Source organism: Olea europaea, unplaced genomic scaffold, assembly GCF_002742605.1.
Source record: "Olea europaea var. sylvestris unplaced genomic scaffold, O_europaea_v1 scaffold647, whole genome shotgun sequence".
In the NCBI taxonomy this organism is placed as follows: Eukaryota; Viridiplantae; Streptophyta; class Magnoliopsida; order Lamiales; family Oleaceae; genus Olea; species Olea europaea.
The window spans coordinates 56615-77226 of NW_019264840.1; the positions used below are offsets into that span (position 1 = coordinate 56615).

Below are 20612 nucleotides of genomic sequence, written 5' to 3' on the forward strand. Positions count from 1 at the left end.
TCAGGAATACAATGGGACCTTAGTAAAATTGATCATTACGAGTGTTACGATGAACTTGATTGGGAGGTTCGATGGCAAAAAAGAAGGGGATTCATTAGCTCATTATTTATTACGAATCAGTGAAATGACAGAGTTCATAAAAATTATCCTACAGGCTTTGGAAGGATTTCCAGGGATAGTAGAACTAAGATATTCAAGAATGCTTGCCACTTGACTAGTTGTAAATCTATTTGTATAATTCTTTTGTACATATAGCAAGATTGGTGTGATAATCATTGAGATTCATTTAATGTACCAAATTCGAGTTTAATCGTCTTCTTTGACCTGAAGAGGCTTCCCATTCAAAATTCTGCCTTTTTAATTTGTTTGAACTGCAACGTTAATCCTCAAGGATAGAAAATGATTAATGAAGTGTGATCTATCCATGATGTTTGTGGCATTTTTGCATATAGGTGTGAAAAGTGCCAGCCCCATATGAGGCCTCTGGGCTCAACATCCAGAGTATAAATATCACGGCATAACCAAAACTCGCCATTTATTTACATGAAGTGGTCTGCATCTGTACAAGTGATGTTAATCTTTAGAAAACGCCTTGTTGAAATGTACAAAATAGTTTCACCAGAGAATGCAAAACTAGAAATCATCAGATGGAAGCAAGCCTGCTAATTCCTGGAACTTCTGTTTGCAATGAAGAGACCACCTCGTCATATTTGGAAGCATATACATAGCCCCATAGCTGCATACAACACAAGATATGTAACCAACCTTGATCTTCGTAGTTAAGAAAAAATTTAGTCCAAGATCATCTATAAATAGACCACTTTTATAGAATGTGATGATGTCACGTGTGAGAGAAGAGGTGTACGTAGAGGGATTAGTATGAATATTGAACTATCACTCAATCTAAAAGTTTACGTGCCTAAATACTTGATTCAATTTTTTCATCAAAGGCATAGAACACCGTGCAAAATTTCATAAATTAGTTCCAGCAAGATTTGAACTCACATCGTTTGGTTGCTTCAGTGCCATATTCAACCGCCTTATCTAAAAACTTAAACTTTTTGATAGGAGAAGCATTATATATTTAAGTTGTCTTCAACAATGAATACCTTAATTTCCTTCACTTCAAATCTTCAGCATGCGCCAAACAGGGACTTCCATTCGTCTCGGCGCACAAACTCGATCCATTTAATCTTGAGAGGGGGTGGGATGAGAAATAAGTAAATGGCATTTCCATAAACTACTGGATAAATAGGAGTATATATGTTAGAGTAAATTCTATAAAAAGTAAAACGACAAAGGAACTCGAAAACTTACAGATCTCCATGCAAATAAAGTGCAAAATGATTACCCCCGCCCAAGGCTAAATTATCCGTAGAGCACAAAGTAAAATAGCAGTTCATTCCTGTGAATGTGAAGGTTTCAGTATAAGAAACAAAGAATATATTGGAATCTATTAACCTGAACTCCAACTAGACATTACAAAAAGAAAAATTTCCAAGAAAACAAAAGAATAGGCCAGATATATTAAGACCAAATGCATAACCCCTCCAACGCCGGAAGTTCTAACACGTTGCACTGATGCATCACGCTTTTCATTTTTGATGTAGTTGATTAGCCAACTATATATTAAGTCATAACAAACCACTGGAACAACTTCATCTGAGGACGAGAATTCTGCAATAAAGGTTTCTAACAATTCCAGTTTTATTAAGTCGAAAAACTTCAAAATCATTGCAAAAATGACATACGAGCATTGCATATAAAAAAGCTGCCGACACCCTTATGGCATGTTTGATAGTGAGGATTGGGTAGCATTGGGAAGTACATTAAGAATCTAAAATCTCATTTTTTATACTTTCCATTACTATATAGAACGTGCACGAATAGGCTACAGCCTTTAAAACAAGTACACATTTTAACTTGACAGAAAAAATGAAAAAAAAAAATCGATTCATTAAAATAAGGAAGAATAGAAATAGTTGCAGTCTAAAAAAATTAAATGCAATCCTGTAAAGGCAAATGGCCAGAGAAAGAAGCATCAATTCCTGTGAGACGAAATATACGAGGATGGCCAGACATATTTGAGAAAACAAAGGTATCATTTGTTCCCAGTTTTGCATTCACTGTTAATCTAAGTGGAAGAGTAACATAGTATGTAGTAACATACTAAAAAAAATGCATCATTACCTGATACTTCTTTTTCAATGGTTTCAAGGGTGCCTCAAACAAGCCACCAGACACCGTGCCATTACAGTCCCCAACAACCTAAAAGAAAACAAAATAACAAGGGATACAGAGACAGAAAAGCATTTAGTAAGTCTCATTTCAGTATATATATAAAAGCAAACGTGGGTGTAGACTATTAAAAACAGGATCCGAAAATATTCAACCAAACCATGAAAATGCATATTACAATATAAATCCTAAACCACTACATTAAGGTTTAGATCTTTCAATTGTAGGCTTAGACCACGCCCCTTTCACCATCACAGAGGCACCGAGACTCAAACACGAACCCTTACAACCCCAACACATCAAGGTTGCTTCACTGGAAACCAGAAAGGACTGCCTACCTTCGACAGATTACTCACATAAAGGAGAATCACACAAGAACACAATTATCACAAAGATAATCAACCAGAACTCTCACACAGAGAAGAAGGAAGAGTCACAAAGACTAAGAACACGAAGGTTCCAGAAGGCAGAGAGAAAAATCAGAGAACAGAATGACGATCCAGCTGCCAAACGGGAGCTAAGGATATTATTTATAGATAATATCATCAACCGTTGATCAGCGGGTCAATCCAACGGTCCAAGAGCGACTAAGATGTGTGGGCTGGGTATTGGGCTCGGTTAAGTGGGCCTTCTAAGATGTGTGGGCTGGGTATTGATCCTTTTATCACTTTCAAGAAGCCATCTCCTATTTTTCATTGCAATCCCATATCATCTAGATTTCCCATGGAAATCAGATTCCTATTCAATTCAGGAACATATCTCACCCTTTCAAGAGTGTAAATGTATCCATTATCAAATTTCAAAGTAACATTCCCAATTCTCTCAACTCTGCAGGCTACATTATTGCCCATAACTACTTCTCCTCTATCAATTTTCTTAAAATTGTCTAAATATGCCCTTTTAAAGGTCATATGGAAGGTACAACCAGAATCCAAGATCCATTCTTGGTTCTGATTCTCATCAACAACATTTGCAAAGCTAGGTAAATTTTCAGTCACAGCATATACATCAACTGTGGCAGAACCTTCAGATTCTACCACATTACCTTCATCAACACCCTTTTGTTTCTATTCATTTTTCTTCTTATAACAGTCTTTAATAAAATGTCCAGATTTCCCACACCCATAACACTTTTTAGTCCTAGTCCTTGACTTAGACCTGCCTCTACTTTTAAACTTTCTCCTACTGTTATTTCCCTGATTATTATGGCTTTCCTGAGTACCACTAGACCTACTTAAAGTCCTCCCTCTAGCAAACAAGTTTTCATGGCCACTATTACCTCTCTAAGACTTAAGTTCAAGTTCCTTACTCCTTAAAGAGTCTATGACAATATCAGGTGTAAGAGTATCTCTACCATACTTAATGGCGGCTTTAACCTCTTTGTAGGCATCAGGAATAACATTAAGTAGTACTACAGCCTTATACTCATCAGAAACTTTCTCACCTGTATTAAAATGTCTAGGCTGTCTTTTAAGTCTCTAGTTGGATCTATCCTAAAACTAAAAAATTTCTCTAATAGAAACAACTTATTAGGCAAAGACTTAGGTAGGTAAAGCTTCTCTAATTCATCCCATAAGGCCTTAGCAGTATCATGTTTGCCCACTTTTCTTAAAACTTGATCAGATAAATGCAAAATAATGGAGGTATAAGCAAGTTCATCAGATTCTTCCTTTTGATCATCTGTCATGGTATCGGGAAATTCATCTGTTATTACTTTAGAAACTTTTTGCTGAACTAAAACACCTCGCATTTTTTGTTGCCAAATGGGAAAATCCCATTTTCCATCAAAAACACCAAGTTGAAAAGATTTTGTCATGTTTTATTGTGAAAAACTAATACACAGCATTTTTCACAAATTATAACAGAACAGAAGATCAACTTTTGAAAAAACTATTGAATTTGACCTTCGCAACAAAATTTATGTTTTAGATCACATAAAGTAATATGCAGTCAAATAAATGAGCCACAATTATTTTATTCACAACTAGTTTCAATCAATAGCAGGATCATTATATATTCTAATTTAAACACCACAAGAACCAGAAAAATACAACAATGCAGGCAAGAACTATATCTCAGGATTAAAGAATCAATATCTGCAGGACCTAGGGTTGATCAAATTCACCAGGATTCCGTGAGAATCAAGTTCTCAGGTCAAGGCTCAATTTGAATCAACCAAACTTAATTGATCACAGGCAAACATAACAAGATATCACAAACTAATGTAACAGGTTACAATATACAGTAATTGAACATATCAACATAGAGGCATATATACATAAAAGCAGTGTTTAGTGAGTGTGCAGTCATGTAGGGTTCAAGAAGTGCAAGCCGAGGGTGGTTAAGCAATTAACCACCAGCTGAAATCAAGAACAAATTATTGCAGCAAGGATGAATTCACTGCAGGTCACCAAGGCACAAATCGTGCCCTTACAGATTCAAGTTCTTCCAGTTTCGAGGCCTTGTAGCTCCAAAAAATTAGGGTTCCAGCACAAAACGAACCCACAGGATCTCGGTTTTATGGTTCTTTTATAGATCACAGCGAGGACTCAGGTTCGAATCAACTCCATAGACCACTAGGTCGACTCAAATAAAAAAACTAGGGTTTCGCGATTTACAGTCGAACACCTGGAAATTAATTTTTCAGTGTTCAACCTTCAATCGAAGACTCAAGAACGAACGCAGAAAGCTCTGATACCACTATTAAAAACAGGATCCGAAAACATTCAACCTAACCATGAAAATGCAGATTACAATATAAATCCTAAACCACTACATCAAGGTTTAGATCTTTCAATTGTAGGCTCAGACCACGCCCCTTTCACCATCACAGAGGCACCAAGACTCAAACACGAACTCTCACAACCCCAACACATCAAGGTCGCTTCACTGGAAATCAGAAAGGACTGCCTACCTTCAACAGATTACTCACACGAAGGAGAATCACACAAGAACACAATTATCACAAAGATAATCAACCAGAACTCTCACATAGAGAAGAAGGAAGAGTCACAAAGACTAAGAACACGAAGGTTCCAGAAGGCAGAGAGAAAAATCAGAGAACAGAATGACGATCCAGCTGCCAAACAGGAGCTAAGGATATTATTTATAGATAATATCATCAACCGTTGATCAGCGGGTCAATCCAACGGTCCAAGAGCGACTAAGATGTGTGGGCTGGGTATTGGGCTCGGTTAAGTGGGCCTTCTAGGTATCTAATTAATGGACCAAGTATTGAATCCATATTTGGGCCTTTTCATCATTGCCTAATAGTTGGACTGAATCAAATGGCATCACAGCCCAACATAGAGAAAAAGCATGGACTACAAATTAAAGTGAAAAACGAAACATTGATTCTTGATTGATGACATGATTTCTCGACTATCCACTTAGTTTCACTGCATACATCTCAGAATCATTAAGAAAACTCTACAATCGTGTCCTGGAATCATCATTCTTATTCCAGATAAAATAAGGAAAAGAAACGAGACATAGGATCTACATTACTTGAGGATTTTCACATCTTAAACACGAAATAGAGGTTATAGAATATGTCAACTCGTGATGGATGTTACGATGGTACTTATCAGTCTAGAATGGCTGCAATTAAGTAATTATGTAAGTTCACCCTAATGCATGTTGTCAAATAATTCGCACTACAATATGATGAAATTATGGAACTCTTTCAATTGTCACAAGCATGAGGATCACAGTTTGAATGATAGCAAACAGTGATAAAATGAGAACCCTTTATCACAGAAACAAAAACCGATATCATAGTTGGAGGAGAAACCATATACTATACTATAGGGAGCACATCCTAAAGTATAACCTATACCACCATCCACAGAGTGTTTTTGGACTATTCAGAAATAAGCATTTTAAGAAAGTGATGAGGTTCTGAGAATGATTATTAAAAAGGAAGGGATAGTCAGCATAAATTTACAATAAATGAATTAATATCTCACTAGCAAATTTATTATCCAGGAAAAAATTAGGCTTATGCATTCAAAGGAAATGATGAAAAATAGATTGCTGATAATGAAGGGAAAAAGAAATCTTGATTCACAGCAGACTTAGAGCTGGCCATGAATGCTTCGAAGTGAAAACATAACTGGTTTCACAAGCATAATAGCCATCAACGAAATTGAAGAAAAAGCACATTTGCATGGTCACACAATTTAGAAATGTTACCAGCAGACTGAGGCCAGGCCAAAGCATGCTTCTTCTATACAACATAGAAAGTGATATACCATGTCTCCAAGTACTGAGAGACAAAGCAAGAAATTAAAGTCTATGATCTGAAGATAGCTTTTAAAACTTGTGCATTATTAGTTGACCTATAAAACATCCTTGGACTTTCCTGTGATCATTTCAATGAATATCTACTTCGCAAGTATGTTCTCGTGCATACTTGCAAACTATGAATACTTATTTGTGTCCATCTTTGCCGTTCACAAAAGTCAACGATAATTGTTGTCAATGTAGATAATTTTTATTTGTCAACTAGTTTGATTTTTTCAATTTAAATACAAAATTGTGTTTCAGTGCAATCCGGTATATAGCTTCCTGTTAATCTTTCCTTGTTTCAAACAGTTGCTCGACATGTAAATTTTCATCATCGGAAACCACATGTGAACAATTTGAGGACCATACACTCGTTCTAGCATGTGAGCTCCCGCTCGACTTATATCTCCGACTGGATAAGGCAATTAAATCCTCAATGTAAATTTATTTTCATTTTCGTTGTCTTTACTACCTAAGAAATTTTGTGCGTAACAGTGAGATCATGGTGATGGACAAATATCTCGAGAATAACCATATCATCCTCATGAGTTATCTCTGTTGTGTCCCAAAAATCATTCACATTACGATCTTTTTAATCGGAATCTTCATATTTACTTTCGGGGACATTCTTTCTCACTAAAGTTACACAATTAGGATTTTGGCAACTTTTACAAATGGAATTGAAATGGATGTATGCTTGTTGAATAGAAATTAGGATTTTATATCGTACTAAGAGGAATTGACATTGAGTTTGTTATGTAAATCATTGGCACTGCAGTCGATCCCATATTTGTATTATGAAATAGATTTAAAAAAAAAATTATATAATGAAGAAAAATGTCCTCTGGGCTGGTTGTTTACATTTGGCGCAGATGGTTGAGTTGGCTATTTAATAGACAGCCATGAATATGTCTGAAATAATATACATATAGATTATTTTTTTCACCTTTTTTGCTTAAATCAAATCTGTTTAAAAAATGTAGATGAAATGAATTTTTTTTCACCTTTTTGCTTAGATTAAATCTGTTTAAAAAATGTAAAAATTTATCCATTTCTGTCAAAATAAGATTTAACGATTAAAATAATATATTAATTTAATGAAAATGAAATTAAATATACGTAAATATACTTACTGATTTGAAGTGATGGCTATCAATAATATTGATACATTAATAAGATTTTAAGGTTAAAGCATATGAAAAATGAAAGAGTTTTTATTTGTGTTGGAGTTAACAGATAAAAAGTGACTTGATTTTGAGATTTTAAATGGGAAGTATTTGGTTTTATTTTCTAACTTAAGAGTATTATTGTTTTTTAGTATTTTTGTAATTGAATAACATATATAAGTTTATATTTATCTTTTAATCATTAAAAGGTCATTGTGGTGAATGGTAAAGAAAATTGACTCATGAAAAATGGTTATATTGACGTGGCTCAATTGAAAAGTACCCCATTAATTTTTCATCCCCTTTCATTTCCTTTTTCCCTTTAAATAGAGATAAAACATTACATAATCAATCCCACTAATCCATTAAACCTGATGTCCAATTAATTAGCAAGGAATGTGGGCATGACAAATAACTACCTTGACTCATTCTACATAAAAAGAAAAAAAAATTTCTAACGATTTTAAATAAAAATAAATCCACTAATAATATAATAGACTCGTATAATTGGGACATCAATGTACTGGTTTTAAAGGCGCGATTGGTTTCAAGATTTCATCATAGTGTTGTTCTATGCTGTTTTACCCAGTCACGATCAAGTCAATTTAAAGAAAGAACTTAACTGTATTAGATAATTCAAAATATAACAGTAATTTTTCGAGGTAGAACTTTAATAAAAATATTATAGAGATATCAAATTAAGATCGATTCCCCAATAATCCAAGTTCGAGAAGCCAGCATGGCCTGGCCCATAACCTCTCCAAAAAGTTGGGATTGTGAAAGGATTGGCTAAAGGTCGAGTTATGTTTGTGGAAATAATCTAAACTGATACCGAAGTGTTGAGTACTCTAACCTGATTTCAAGGCGTGGATTAGTTTATCACTTTATCAACGATCAACATCAATGCTAAAATATATCGTCATGCGATCTCCAACTTTCGTCAATAGTGAAGATGGTCCACGTGTTAAAGAAAACAGTATCAAAGTGTGAACTAGCTTTAGCTTTATAAAGTAAAATTAATTAGCAATTTGATCCATGTAATGATATAAGCAAACAAATTCCACTAGGGTTAATTTCATTCGCGGACAGTCTAGTTTAGGATCATTTCATTATAGTTAGTATCTCAAGAATAGCCTTATTCTCTATCCCCGTCCGGCCATCCCCTATCGTATTGTGTCCTAACCTTTAGCCTGCATCCCCCGTCGTCCTCCTTCACCTTCTCCCCAACTTTCAATTTGCCGTTTACTAATTCATTTTTTTTTTCTTCAATGATGTAATTCCAAGATGAGTAAGAAAGAAGATAATATGACGGAGAATCAGAGATCATGAGATGAATCTCACTTTAGTAAGAATAATTCAAATATATTGATTGTCTGATTTTGACAACTTTTTCACCGACATGACATTTGGACCATTTTAACCTTAGTTCACCGCTAAAATGCGGAGTTCAAAATTTCTTAGCCTAATTTTGATGAATTTGTACAATTTACCAATGTCAAAATTCCTTGAATTGTTAGTAATTCAAACAAAAAATTACGTAAAAACATGCTTTTTCTTTTTGGGTAACAACATTTTTATTCAATCAAATGTCCATTGAGATTAGATAACAACGATCTAATTTTCAAATTCTCTGTACTATGAGAGAGAGAGAGAGAGAGAGAGAGAGAGAGAGAGTAAAGGCCTAAAGTCCTTAAAAATGGAGATTTGCTTTCTTGGGAGGGATTTCTGACAGAAGCTTAGATTGTCCAATTCTCAAAACAAAACTTATCAAAATAGACCATCTCCACAATATCTGTTAATCATTGTCACTCTTTCGATGGATGTTATTCTTAGACAATTACGATAAGAACATGTATAAAAAGAGAGCTACAAGTTATTAGAGCTCTTCACATACTTTAAGATAAGATTAGTGATATTCTTTATGAACTTATATTGCAAAAAGGTTTGACACCTACATGGACTCTTAGACCATGTTGGACTATGGCAAATTGTACATATATCAGTAATAACTGTATATAAAAGAACAATGTATCCAAACTGACTCTACTCTAATAAATTACAAAGCAAAATTTATAAGATTTTGTCTAACATTTAATCATTGTAACACTTTTTGTTTTACTAACAATTTCCGTCAAAAAGTATCTTGAGACTCGAGTTGAAACACATATACATCCTCAAAAGAAAAGAAATTGAAAAACACTAGTTCCGTTTACCTTCCTCACCACCTTCTTCTAGGTATATCTTCTTCCTCCCATCAGTCCTACGAAATAGACAAATCACAAGGAAACACGTGGCATAAAGGGCAAAGGCCCTCCAACTGGTTTTGGGCGGCTGGTGCAGCACAGCCCTATGGAACACTGTCATGTAGTAATGCAGCCCAATAAAAAAGCCCAAAAGGGTCTGGGCTAGGCCCAATAACTTGGTGACCAGCCCAGCTACAGTGGAGAACACCAGGATCAAGTACATCATCAGCAGCACGAGGTACAAAACATAAGCAAGAGTTTGCAGAACTTGTACACACACGAAGGTGGACTGTGAAGTAGCATAGAAGACCCTCAGTGGCTCAACTCCAGTGAATAATGAGGCTAAACATAATGTGTAGAAATATATAGAAAGATAAATTTGGATGAAAATTAAAAGCTTTTGGAGTGAAAAGTGGGCTCTGATATGATTAAAAATAAGTAAAACAAGAATAAGTATAATCAAAATAAAGCCAAAAGAGACTGTAGAGGCAATTGTGGGTGCATATTTGTTGCCTACATAAGGTTTGAATCCTTTGGTGAATGCTTTATTATACTTGTTGAGGTAAACTTTTGAAGTTTTGGAAATTTTCTCCAAATCTGGCACTAGGGTTTGTTGAAACTTAGTGGGCAGGTCTTTAATCCCATCAACCAAATCATAAACTTCGTCTTGATCAATCCAACTCTGCTGGTTTTTATCTCGATTCTTGGATTTAGACCCGCTTAGCTTCTTTTCCAAATGGACTTTATTCTTGAACCGAGTTTTGTTCTTGTCTGAATATGGAGGAGGCTTAATAGTAGTAGTTTTCTTCTTGATGATTGGTGGATCATCTTCATATTTCATCATTTTTCTTGTACCAAAAAGCTCATCACTATGTGGTTGGATTTCAGTGTAGGCAGAAATGAATACTGAAGTCAAAAAAATCAAGAACAGATGAAATAAAATTACCTTTCTGAGATTGGATTCTTGGAATGGAGCCATATCGATGTTCTCAAAATTTCAGAGTAGAAGAATTAAGGGTAGTTGGCGAGTAGAGTCATTAATTGAGAGAGATGTGTGTGTGGGTGTGTATACACATATATATAGCCAAGTCACATTTCGACGTCACCAGTATAGTGTTCTACCTGGTTTTACATTCCTGTTGTTGAGATTAAGAGATTGATTTATTATGGATGAGCCAATGAATATATAGGCGTACATATAGAAGATGTCACGTGGCATTAGGAAACTAGTAACATATTCTAGTACAATAGGAATTTTATATTGATAATATATTTAGGACTCCAAAAAATATGGAACTGTGCAATATAATAATTTAGTATATAGAATTGTAGTAACGTAGTGTATTTACAAATGAATATATAATAAGGGTGTGTTTGTCACCCATTATTTGCAAAGAATGTATTATGGAAGAGTGATTGATATTGAAATGTATAGTTAAAAAAGAAGGAAAAGTTTTTAATTTACGTATAATATTATTTTAATGAAAAATGTGTTGTTGAAATTGAATACTGTAGAAAAAAGAATGGAAGAGAATGGATGACAAATAGGAACTAAATTACAATTAGGATGTTTGCTATGTAGTTAATTATTAATACAAATGGAATGAGTAAATAGCACAAAACGTTCCTAACTTTAAATGTTGTTGTGCAAAATGTTCATTTCTTTCATTTTTTGATATTTTTACCTCTAGTTTCACCTTTTACTGCGCAAAAAGTCATTTTTATCCGTTTTTCAATAAAAATATGATTTTACCCTCCTATTTAAATAAAACAAAAAGAAATAAAATGAAAAGATAAGAACTAATTGCAACAATAGTCCCAAATTTTTAAAAAATTTCAAATTAATCATAAATATATAATTAAAAATCAAAACTAAAAAAACAAACATTGTTCATAGTCTCCACTGTCGATAAAGCTTGGATTTGATGAAAACAAATCAAGAACGATCATTCACTCAAAAGGGCAAAGATTTGAAGAGAAAGAAAGTAACAATTTAGAGAGAGAGAGCTTTCAGGAGGAAGAAGAAGAGTTATGTCCGAATTTAGTGCTATAATTGCTATTATATAATTATTTATTTGTACCAGTTTTCCCAATCACAACAGAAGCCAAGAGGAAGAAGATAGATGCTTTTTATTTTTTTAGTTTTGATTTTAATTATATATTTGTGATTAATTTGTAATTTTTTGAAAATATGGGACTATTGTTGCAATTAGTTCTTCATCCTTTCATTTCATTTTTTTTTTAATTTGAACAGGAGGGTAAAATCTTCTTTTGAAAGATGAAAATAAGGGTAAAAATGTTAAAAACAAAAGTTATAGATGTTTTGCATAATAACATTGAAAGATATGAACGTTTTGTACAATTCACCCCAAACGGAATTAGGTTTGGGTGTTCAATGGAACTGTTCTATTATTTTAAAAATATTCACTATTCTATTATTATTATTATTATTATTATTATTATTATTATTATTATTATTATTATTATTATTATTATTATGTGATTTAGAATGTCATACCTTTTGACCGTGGAGGAGGATAATATGAGGAAGACATTGAGATGAATATAACTTAAGTAAGACTAAATTAGAAGACATTTATTCTTTAAAGAAGTCTTTTCAACTTTATATTTTTCAATTTTTTACCTTGACCTGTAACAATAAGTTAAGAGCAATGATTGGTGTACAACACTTTGTACACCAAACCCCCCGACCCCCTCATGTGAGGGGGCTGTAAGTGTACATTCCTACGTGGATTGTACACTTAGAAAAACCCATAAATTAAAACATTCTTTAAAAAAAAAAAAAATTGCATATGAAGTAAAACATGTTATGGAAAATGTGCTATCAAATCTAATATGTCAAAACAAGAACATATTTATTCATCGTATTTTCAATTATGTTTTCGAATCACTTTGACTAAAAGCAATTATGACTTGTTTCATTCATGTAAGTTAATTAAAATTATAGAATGTAAACCACTCTAACAATGGTATGTAAATCATGGGTTCATTAAAAGCGAATATAATAAATGTAGCTCAAATTAAATATACCATCAATATAATTATCTGTCAATTTTATAATAATAGTAATTTTATATTCATTTTAATTATTTGTCGAGCACATTTCTTTAACTGTAATGTTAAATTCTGTGTAACTTTTTTGGTTGAACTTGTCGCATCAAGCTTCTCTAGTGCGGTTTATCTGGTTAGCGTGATTTACAGACTATTGCGTCAACCCGAGAATTTACTCAGTGTGCACCCAAAGGGTAGCGACTGCGGGTTCCTTCGTCATAATAATAATAATAATAATAATAATAATAATAATAATAATAATAATAATAATAATTACGTAACTATAATTACAAATAAGTCTACAATTGATCTTACATAGTGTAACATTACATTCTCAGCAATTACGTCTCTAAATTACAAATGATGTAACTAACTAAATAAAAAATCCTTTTATTTACATTTTTAAATGTATACCTAATGAAACAAATTTACTGGACATAAAGACTTGCGGTACATACAATATGAGTTATGGTTTACATGAAAGAACCACAAGTTTTAATGGTATTAAAAACATGATTTTTCTCGTGAATATACAAAAAGTCATTACAATTTTGTAATTAAATTGAAATTAAATTGAAAAATAAGTTAAACCATAAAGAATTATTTTGGATGAAAACATTTTCCTCCAATCCAATTCATAGTGTTCTTGATGAGGACGGTGATCAATGTTTTTAATTTCTTTTTACGATAGAATTTTGTTTAATTGAAACTTTCCTCAAGGTTTTATTATTAATATGGTGACAATAATATCACACTTCAAAATTAAGAAGTATCGTAAATATTAATTTAATATTCTTGTCACAAGATTAATATTTTTGATCTATAATTCATTAAAAATGGAAGACATATTTTGTAATCTTGTAAAATGTAACGATTACACTCATTTTTCAATTCAAGCCCATTACACTAGTGGGTCTGTTTGATTGCAAGAATGAAATTTTGGTGGCAAGAAAATAAATTCAAGGAAATTGAATTGTCGAGAATTTATTTTCTTATTTATTGTCAATTAAATGTGTTTGATTGATATAATTTTTTATCTGAAAAATGTTGAAATTTTCTATCTTTTGACTTTGTTTTTTATGAAAATTGTCAATTAAACGAATAGAATTTGTTCCAATTGTCAAAAAAATATTTAAAAAAAGCTGAAAAACTAGTTCCCACCAAAACGAAAGGAAAACACCTGGAGAAACACGTGGAGGGTTGGGTGGAAAATCAATTTCATGGAAAATTTTGCCATCAAACATACAATTTGAGTGGAAAATGGAATTTTTCCATGAAAAATGGAACCTAGGCCCTAATTAATTTATGTCAATATTCCCAAATATCTTTTGCAAACTTTAGGTCTCAGTGACGTAATTAAATCCTATTATTATTTGTTATGTTTGTATTTTGTTTAAAAATCATTAGTACTTTTTGTAAATAAATAATTAAATATTGCTTCTTTTTGTAAATCAAATCATAACTGATTATAATTTGAGAAAATTTATATTCTTAATGATCATTTGAGAAATGAAACCAAAAATGGAATTTGATGTTTGTATACCAAGCTTGATACAGCCCTCTCACACGATAAGAGGCCCGCATACAAAGTCGGTGTACATATAGCAAAATCTAGCCAAAATATTCATGATAGAGTTTAAGATATGTTATGACATTATTTATTTAAATTTATAAATAATTTTCCTTGAAAATTCCCGCGCAAGAAAGTTTCATTGGAGAGTAGTAAGACTTCAGAATATTTGTTTGTTGTGATATTATTTTTGAAAGTTTTTCTTAGGAAAAAAAAGTACTTTTAGTTTCAGAAACAAAAAAGATTGTTTAATTATCTTTCAGAATATTACAACTTAAAGAAAATTTATTAAAAAAATTTACATTAATATTAGACTTTTGATGTTAACTGATCAGTACGGTATTTTAAGTGTGTAACTACTCAGAAATTAAAATTTTGAGATTTCAAATATTTAGAATTAATTTTTATTTTTTAATTTTATTAATTTTTATACTGAGTCACAAGAATTTATCTTTGAACTTATAAATAATTAAGACAGTGATAAAATCTTCGGTTAATAAATAAAGGGGAATTTACATAAATGTCACTAAAATTGAAAATGCATAAAAAAATTTCATTTGCACCAATTTCTTCCAAAAATGTCACTTTTTATGCAAAATGTCCACTTTACCCTTTATGATACATTTTTAGGAGCAATAAATGCTTGATTTGAATACAATTAATGGTGTGATGTGATGATTTATTTTATATAGTTTAAACATTTAAGATATGATTATTATATTGTTAATATGAATTTTTGTTAAAAAAATGGGTGAAAATTTAAAAAAAACACACAAACATGTATGAACACAAACCCTATCTTCTTCTTCTTTATCTTCATTCCATCATCAACAAGGGAAAACTATTGATCAATCTCAAAGGTGAGCTACTAGAAATTGTTTATATTTTCATCTCATAGTTTACTACTTTAGACGTTTAATACAACATTGTTATATGTAATTGAACTTTTTGAATCTCTTATTCATTAATGTGTTTTATTTTTGATATATTTTTCAAAGAGAAAAAATACCAACATATTCTAGAAAAATGTGAAAGATTTCATATTTAATGAAGTATTGAGTCATTCCTTATTTATTTGTGGGAAGATATTGTGATGTTGTAGTTGAAAATTAATTATCACCATTAATATTTTCAATAATTTCTTCCAAAGAAGTAAATACATGGTTTTCAAGCTTCCCTGAAATTTATGGCAATTCAACTGTAGAGTACTGTCGTCGAAACCGTCAGGTTAGACATTTGAACTGTCGAACTCGACATTTACTCACTGTCAGGATAGACAATTTAATTGTCGACTTCAACCCTTGAAAACTGTTGAAACCCTTTATTTTCCTTTTTGCTATTATATAGATCTAAATATTCGAAAGCTCCAATTTGATGATATTAAATGTTGACATATAAAATGTGCAAAATTTTCACATTTGCAATCTTAAAATTTCAGGTATGAGTCAACACTTGAGATTCATCGTGTCACATAAGAGAAAGTTTGTTCAACCTCCAATATAATACAAGTTTCTTAAACAACCGCTCAGTATCGTTGTATGTCCAATGTTCCCCCTACTGCTTTGTACATTATTAAGTTATATTATAGTTTTGTTGTCATTATCGTTAGTGGTCATTATTGCTCCTTATGATGTCAATATCGAACTTTACTACAGTTAAAAATAATTCAACCACACCATTTAAAAATTGCTATTACAATTCACTAAAAAAAATTTAATTTTAATCCCCACAAAACACATTGTTTGTAAGTTGTGAATAGTGGATTCAATTGACGCATAAATAATAAATACCACTAATGTTAAATCGTATTACTATGGAGAAAAGGAGGATAATTACAAAATTAGATTGAGTTATTTACTATAATATTAGAGGTGGAGTGCTTTTTGTTCTTTAAAAAATAAAATCAACAATTTAACGTTTTCGTTATCTTTATTCATTTTTATCATGTTTATAACCTATTGATTTCATTGGAGCGTACAAATCTTGCATAAAGGTATTTTCAACTTACGATGTTCCCAGCACATTCTCAACTTACATTACTATCTTCAACTTACATCGTCATTATCATTTCCACATCATTCGCAGACAGACGAATATATATTCAACTTCACAAGTAAAATACGGATCCATAAACAACATATTGCATGGCAATCGATAGTTCATTTGTCGTTCCCAACGGATTGTTTTTGTCACCCTCGACACTTGGTCATGACAAATTATATGAATAATTTTTGATAGTTCATTGCAATTGAGTAAAGTATACTAGAAATTTCAACGTAATAAATATTCGAATACACAACATTATGTACATACATTATCACGTGAATCCCTGACAGAAATTAGAGACAATAAATATAGTCTACACATAAGAATAATAGTTGCAAAATTAACAAATTCAGCTATGTTACCATTGAATTTCACCTAGGACCACACAATATTTAAGCAACGGTTACAACAAACTAAAATATTTAAGGGCCTCACTACTAGAAAATGTAAAATATTTTAAATTAAAAAGCTACACAAAAGTACTATAACGATACGTTTCTATTGTGAAATAAATACATCCAAAAGTATTATCACGTCATTAACTACTTAAAACAATTGTTATGTTATCCTTGAGAATATATGACTATTTCCCTAGTTAACAGCTACAATGTATCTGATATATTGCTTGATTTAACTTTGGTTGACTTTCTGTCCGCTCCCCCTCGTGAATGGAATCCTAGTCAATGCAGCATGCATTCGAACATGTGTCGATCGTTGCATATTTGCGTTAACATCATCGTCATCTTGAATGGGTATGATTGATGCCAATGGTACATCAGTGTATACTCCTATGCAAAGTGGTTTGAGTTGTATTAGGTACCAAAATTTAATAATGGAAGAAAATAACAGATTAATATCGAAATGATAGGTTTATCTTCAATTAACTTCAACTAAACATATTTAACATAAAACATAAGAATTTGACATTATATAACTACCTCACTACGGAACTTACCGTCTGCCACAAGTATAGGGAATTTCGTGACTGTCCGATCATGTACCTTTCGGTTCGACACCTTCATACGAAATAATCAAGTTTCAAATGCCAAGATTAAGAAATCAAAACATTGTAATATTTGTTTTTTAAAACTGAAAGTAGTAACACATATCAATTGCCTCTTTTACCCATCTAGTCAATGGACCTTTCGGTAGTTTAGGCTACCAACTTTCAGGTCAGTCTCTTCATACGAAACAACCATATTTGAAATCATGAAGATAAAAACTTCAAATAATGGGACAAATGCATTTTCAAATTTAAAGTGATAATACGTACCAATCCCTTTAGTTACCTAGCTAGCTGATGGACCCTCCGGTAGTCCAGGTAAGCACCTTTTGGGTTGATGACTTCTCTATCTAGAATGACAGTTTATCTATACAGATGGATTCATAACCATTATGTCTATAATTCATGAAGTAATAATAGTGCTAAAATGATATGTTATACATTTCAACCCCTAAAATCACACGTAGAAGAGAAATTTAACAAATTTTGGCTTTTGCAATCAACTGTCGAGAATTTTAGAGCCTAATTGTCGAGAACGACAGTTCATCTGTCGACAGATGATTTCGTTACTGTCAGAATGGACATTATATTTCACATTCATATTAGTTTTTTAAGACATGAAGGGCCAAGTTATGACAAACATGATATGTGTTATACTTATAGCTTCTAATAGCACCACTTTTCATATACTCAATCATAAATTTTATATATAAATGCAAAGACATTTTCAAGAATGAAAATAGAATGATCCAACACTTCAAACAACATTCAAATAACCCGGAATAATCATATAAAGACACATTTAGCCGAGCTTATTTATGCATATTGACCAGAATATGTCAAATTCAATCTTAGCTCATTTCATACACTCAAACTCAATTTGCCCAATAATGACCAATGACCATTATTTACATGAAAGAAAAATGAAAAACATAATTGTAAGAAATAAATTCATAATAACTTACATAAACAAAAATATTAACATTTTCATAGCACTAGAAAAATAGACAAAAAAGAGACATATTGTACCAATTTAGGACCAAAATTGTGAAGAATAAAATAACAAATACCCATAAATTTGAAAAATCATAAGAGAAGAGAGCAACGAATGCAAAAAGAAAGAAAAAATAAAACCTCAAGAGATTAATGGTGATATTCGTCGATAGTGGACTGATTAACGGTAATTTGGCTTCAAGCCTGAACAACAATGGAGGACTTTATCATCGTTGGCAACCTTGAACAAGAGAAAATTGAGCCGTTTAGATTTAGGAAATGAGAAAGAGAATGATAGGATTTTTACCTTTTAGGGAATGAGAGGATATATATATATATATTAATTTTTAATGAAGGACGTGTAGGATATTTGAACTATCTAGATGGGTAAAAATGTCCAAAATTTTTTAAAATTAACAATCTTGCAAAGATGTAAAAAAGGTGACATTTTTGTAAATGCAAAGCAAAAAATTGACTATTTTGGTAATTTCTACATAAATAAATAATGATCAGAGCTATTTCCAAATTAAAATTAAATTTCCTCAGCTTGCTTGTTAATTTACTATCTATATAAGTAACTGTTGACCTAAAAAATCTGCACGACATTAATATCAACATATTCTTGCCATCTTCCTTTTCACTTATATGCTACTTGTACACTCAGACTTAAATCATTAGGCTTCGAAAGAGTGAGAGCTTATAACTTGCTTCAGATGAAATTGACGATCCATTTGGTCTTTGTTGTGCATCGAGTGGCGGAGGCACATATGGGCAAGGGTGGACAGTGGCTCACCCAAAATTTCTGTGTTTTTTTTTTTTAAAATAAAAAAAGGAAAAAGAATTATACGAGATGGACGTAGAAATTTTTTCCCCCATTCCAATTTCAAATAGCTTAGAACCTACCCACCTAATCCACCCTCGTCTCTTTCTCAAATATCTTGCAAATCCAATGAGTACAACGAGTCAAATTGTTAGGCCCTTCAACTGATTTATTCGTATCCCTTTTTGCAATTTTTTCACTATTTCTATGCTTGTGATTCAGTGGTTGATGAAGACAAAAAGGAAAGCTTTCTCTGGAGAAGATTAAGGAAGGTACAATACAAACTTTGATGCTTAATATGATAATGGGCTGTCATTGAATTCTGACTCAAAAGGTCTCAAAACCTCTCGAAAAATAATGCTGAATTGTCTTTGTAGTTTTATTACTTATTGATTAACACGTCATTGCCATCACAAGAATATTTGGTGTTTTCCGTATATATTTAGCTTGTTTGATCCCCATTCTTTGGAAAAATGAATTTTTCTACAGTGATTTGACATCATTTCAACAACACATTTTTCAATAAAATAATATTACATGCCAATTCAAAACTTTTTCTTATTTTTTAACTACACATTTCCTATCAATACACTATTCAAAAATTCATTTTTCCCCTCAAAATAGAGCTCAAACAAGGGGAATTATTTCATCATTTTCAGCTAGAAAGCGCAGTCTCGGCTCTCTTGTTAATGTTGCTGCGTGTGTTTGTCAAGGAATTATTTTCAAAAAAGTTGACAAATTATATGGTGATGTGTTATGCATTTTCTTGAATTCATCATCATATTTGATGGAGCCTCAATTTGCTAAAAGGAATAATATTTTTCTTTCCTCTTCTTTCCCAACCAAAAAATGATTTTTAAACTGTTTGCAAACATTTAACCCAAAATATTTAGGCAACCTTATAAGCCAACAGTCATGTCTCTAATTTTCCATGTAGAATAACTTGTTTTCTTTCCTAACACCATCCTCCCTTTGCAAGTGGAATCTACAATTTGTTTAACAGGTGGACTTGTAGATTATAAGAACAATTATATTATTTATAATTATTTTTCTTATATAATTTTTGCCTCCCCAAATAGAATATCCTGGCTCCTCCACTGTGCTCGAAAATTCGAAGGGCTGGTTGAAGCTGTGATATGGAATCCATCCAAACCAATAAAGTGGATGCAATACA

General features: G+C 32.0%; 1 protein-coding gene across 1 annotated transcript; it reads right to left on the reverse strand.

The window, feature by feature from the left end:
• Positions 1 to 9776: 9776 nt before the first annotated feature.
• LOC111390076 lies at positions 9777 to 11060 on the reverse strand. The gene has a single exon (XM_023015062.1). It carries the CDS (start codon positions 10911 to 10913, stop codon positions 9891 to 9893), a length of 1023 nt encoding a protein of 340 aa, XP_022870830.1. The 5' UTR covers positions 10914 to 11060; the 3' UTR covers positions 9777 to 9890.
• Positions 11061 to 20612: the final 9552 nt, after the last annotated feature.

What these genes read in the sequence shown, in the direction of transcription:
- LOC111390076 (XM_023015062.1), bottom strand. Translation starts at nt 10,913, where the DNA reads ATGGCTCCATTCCAAGAATCCAATCTCAGAAAGGTAATTTTATTTCAT.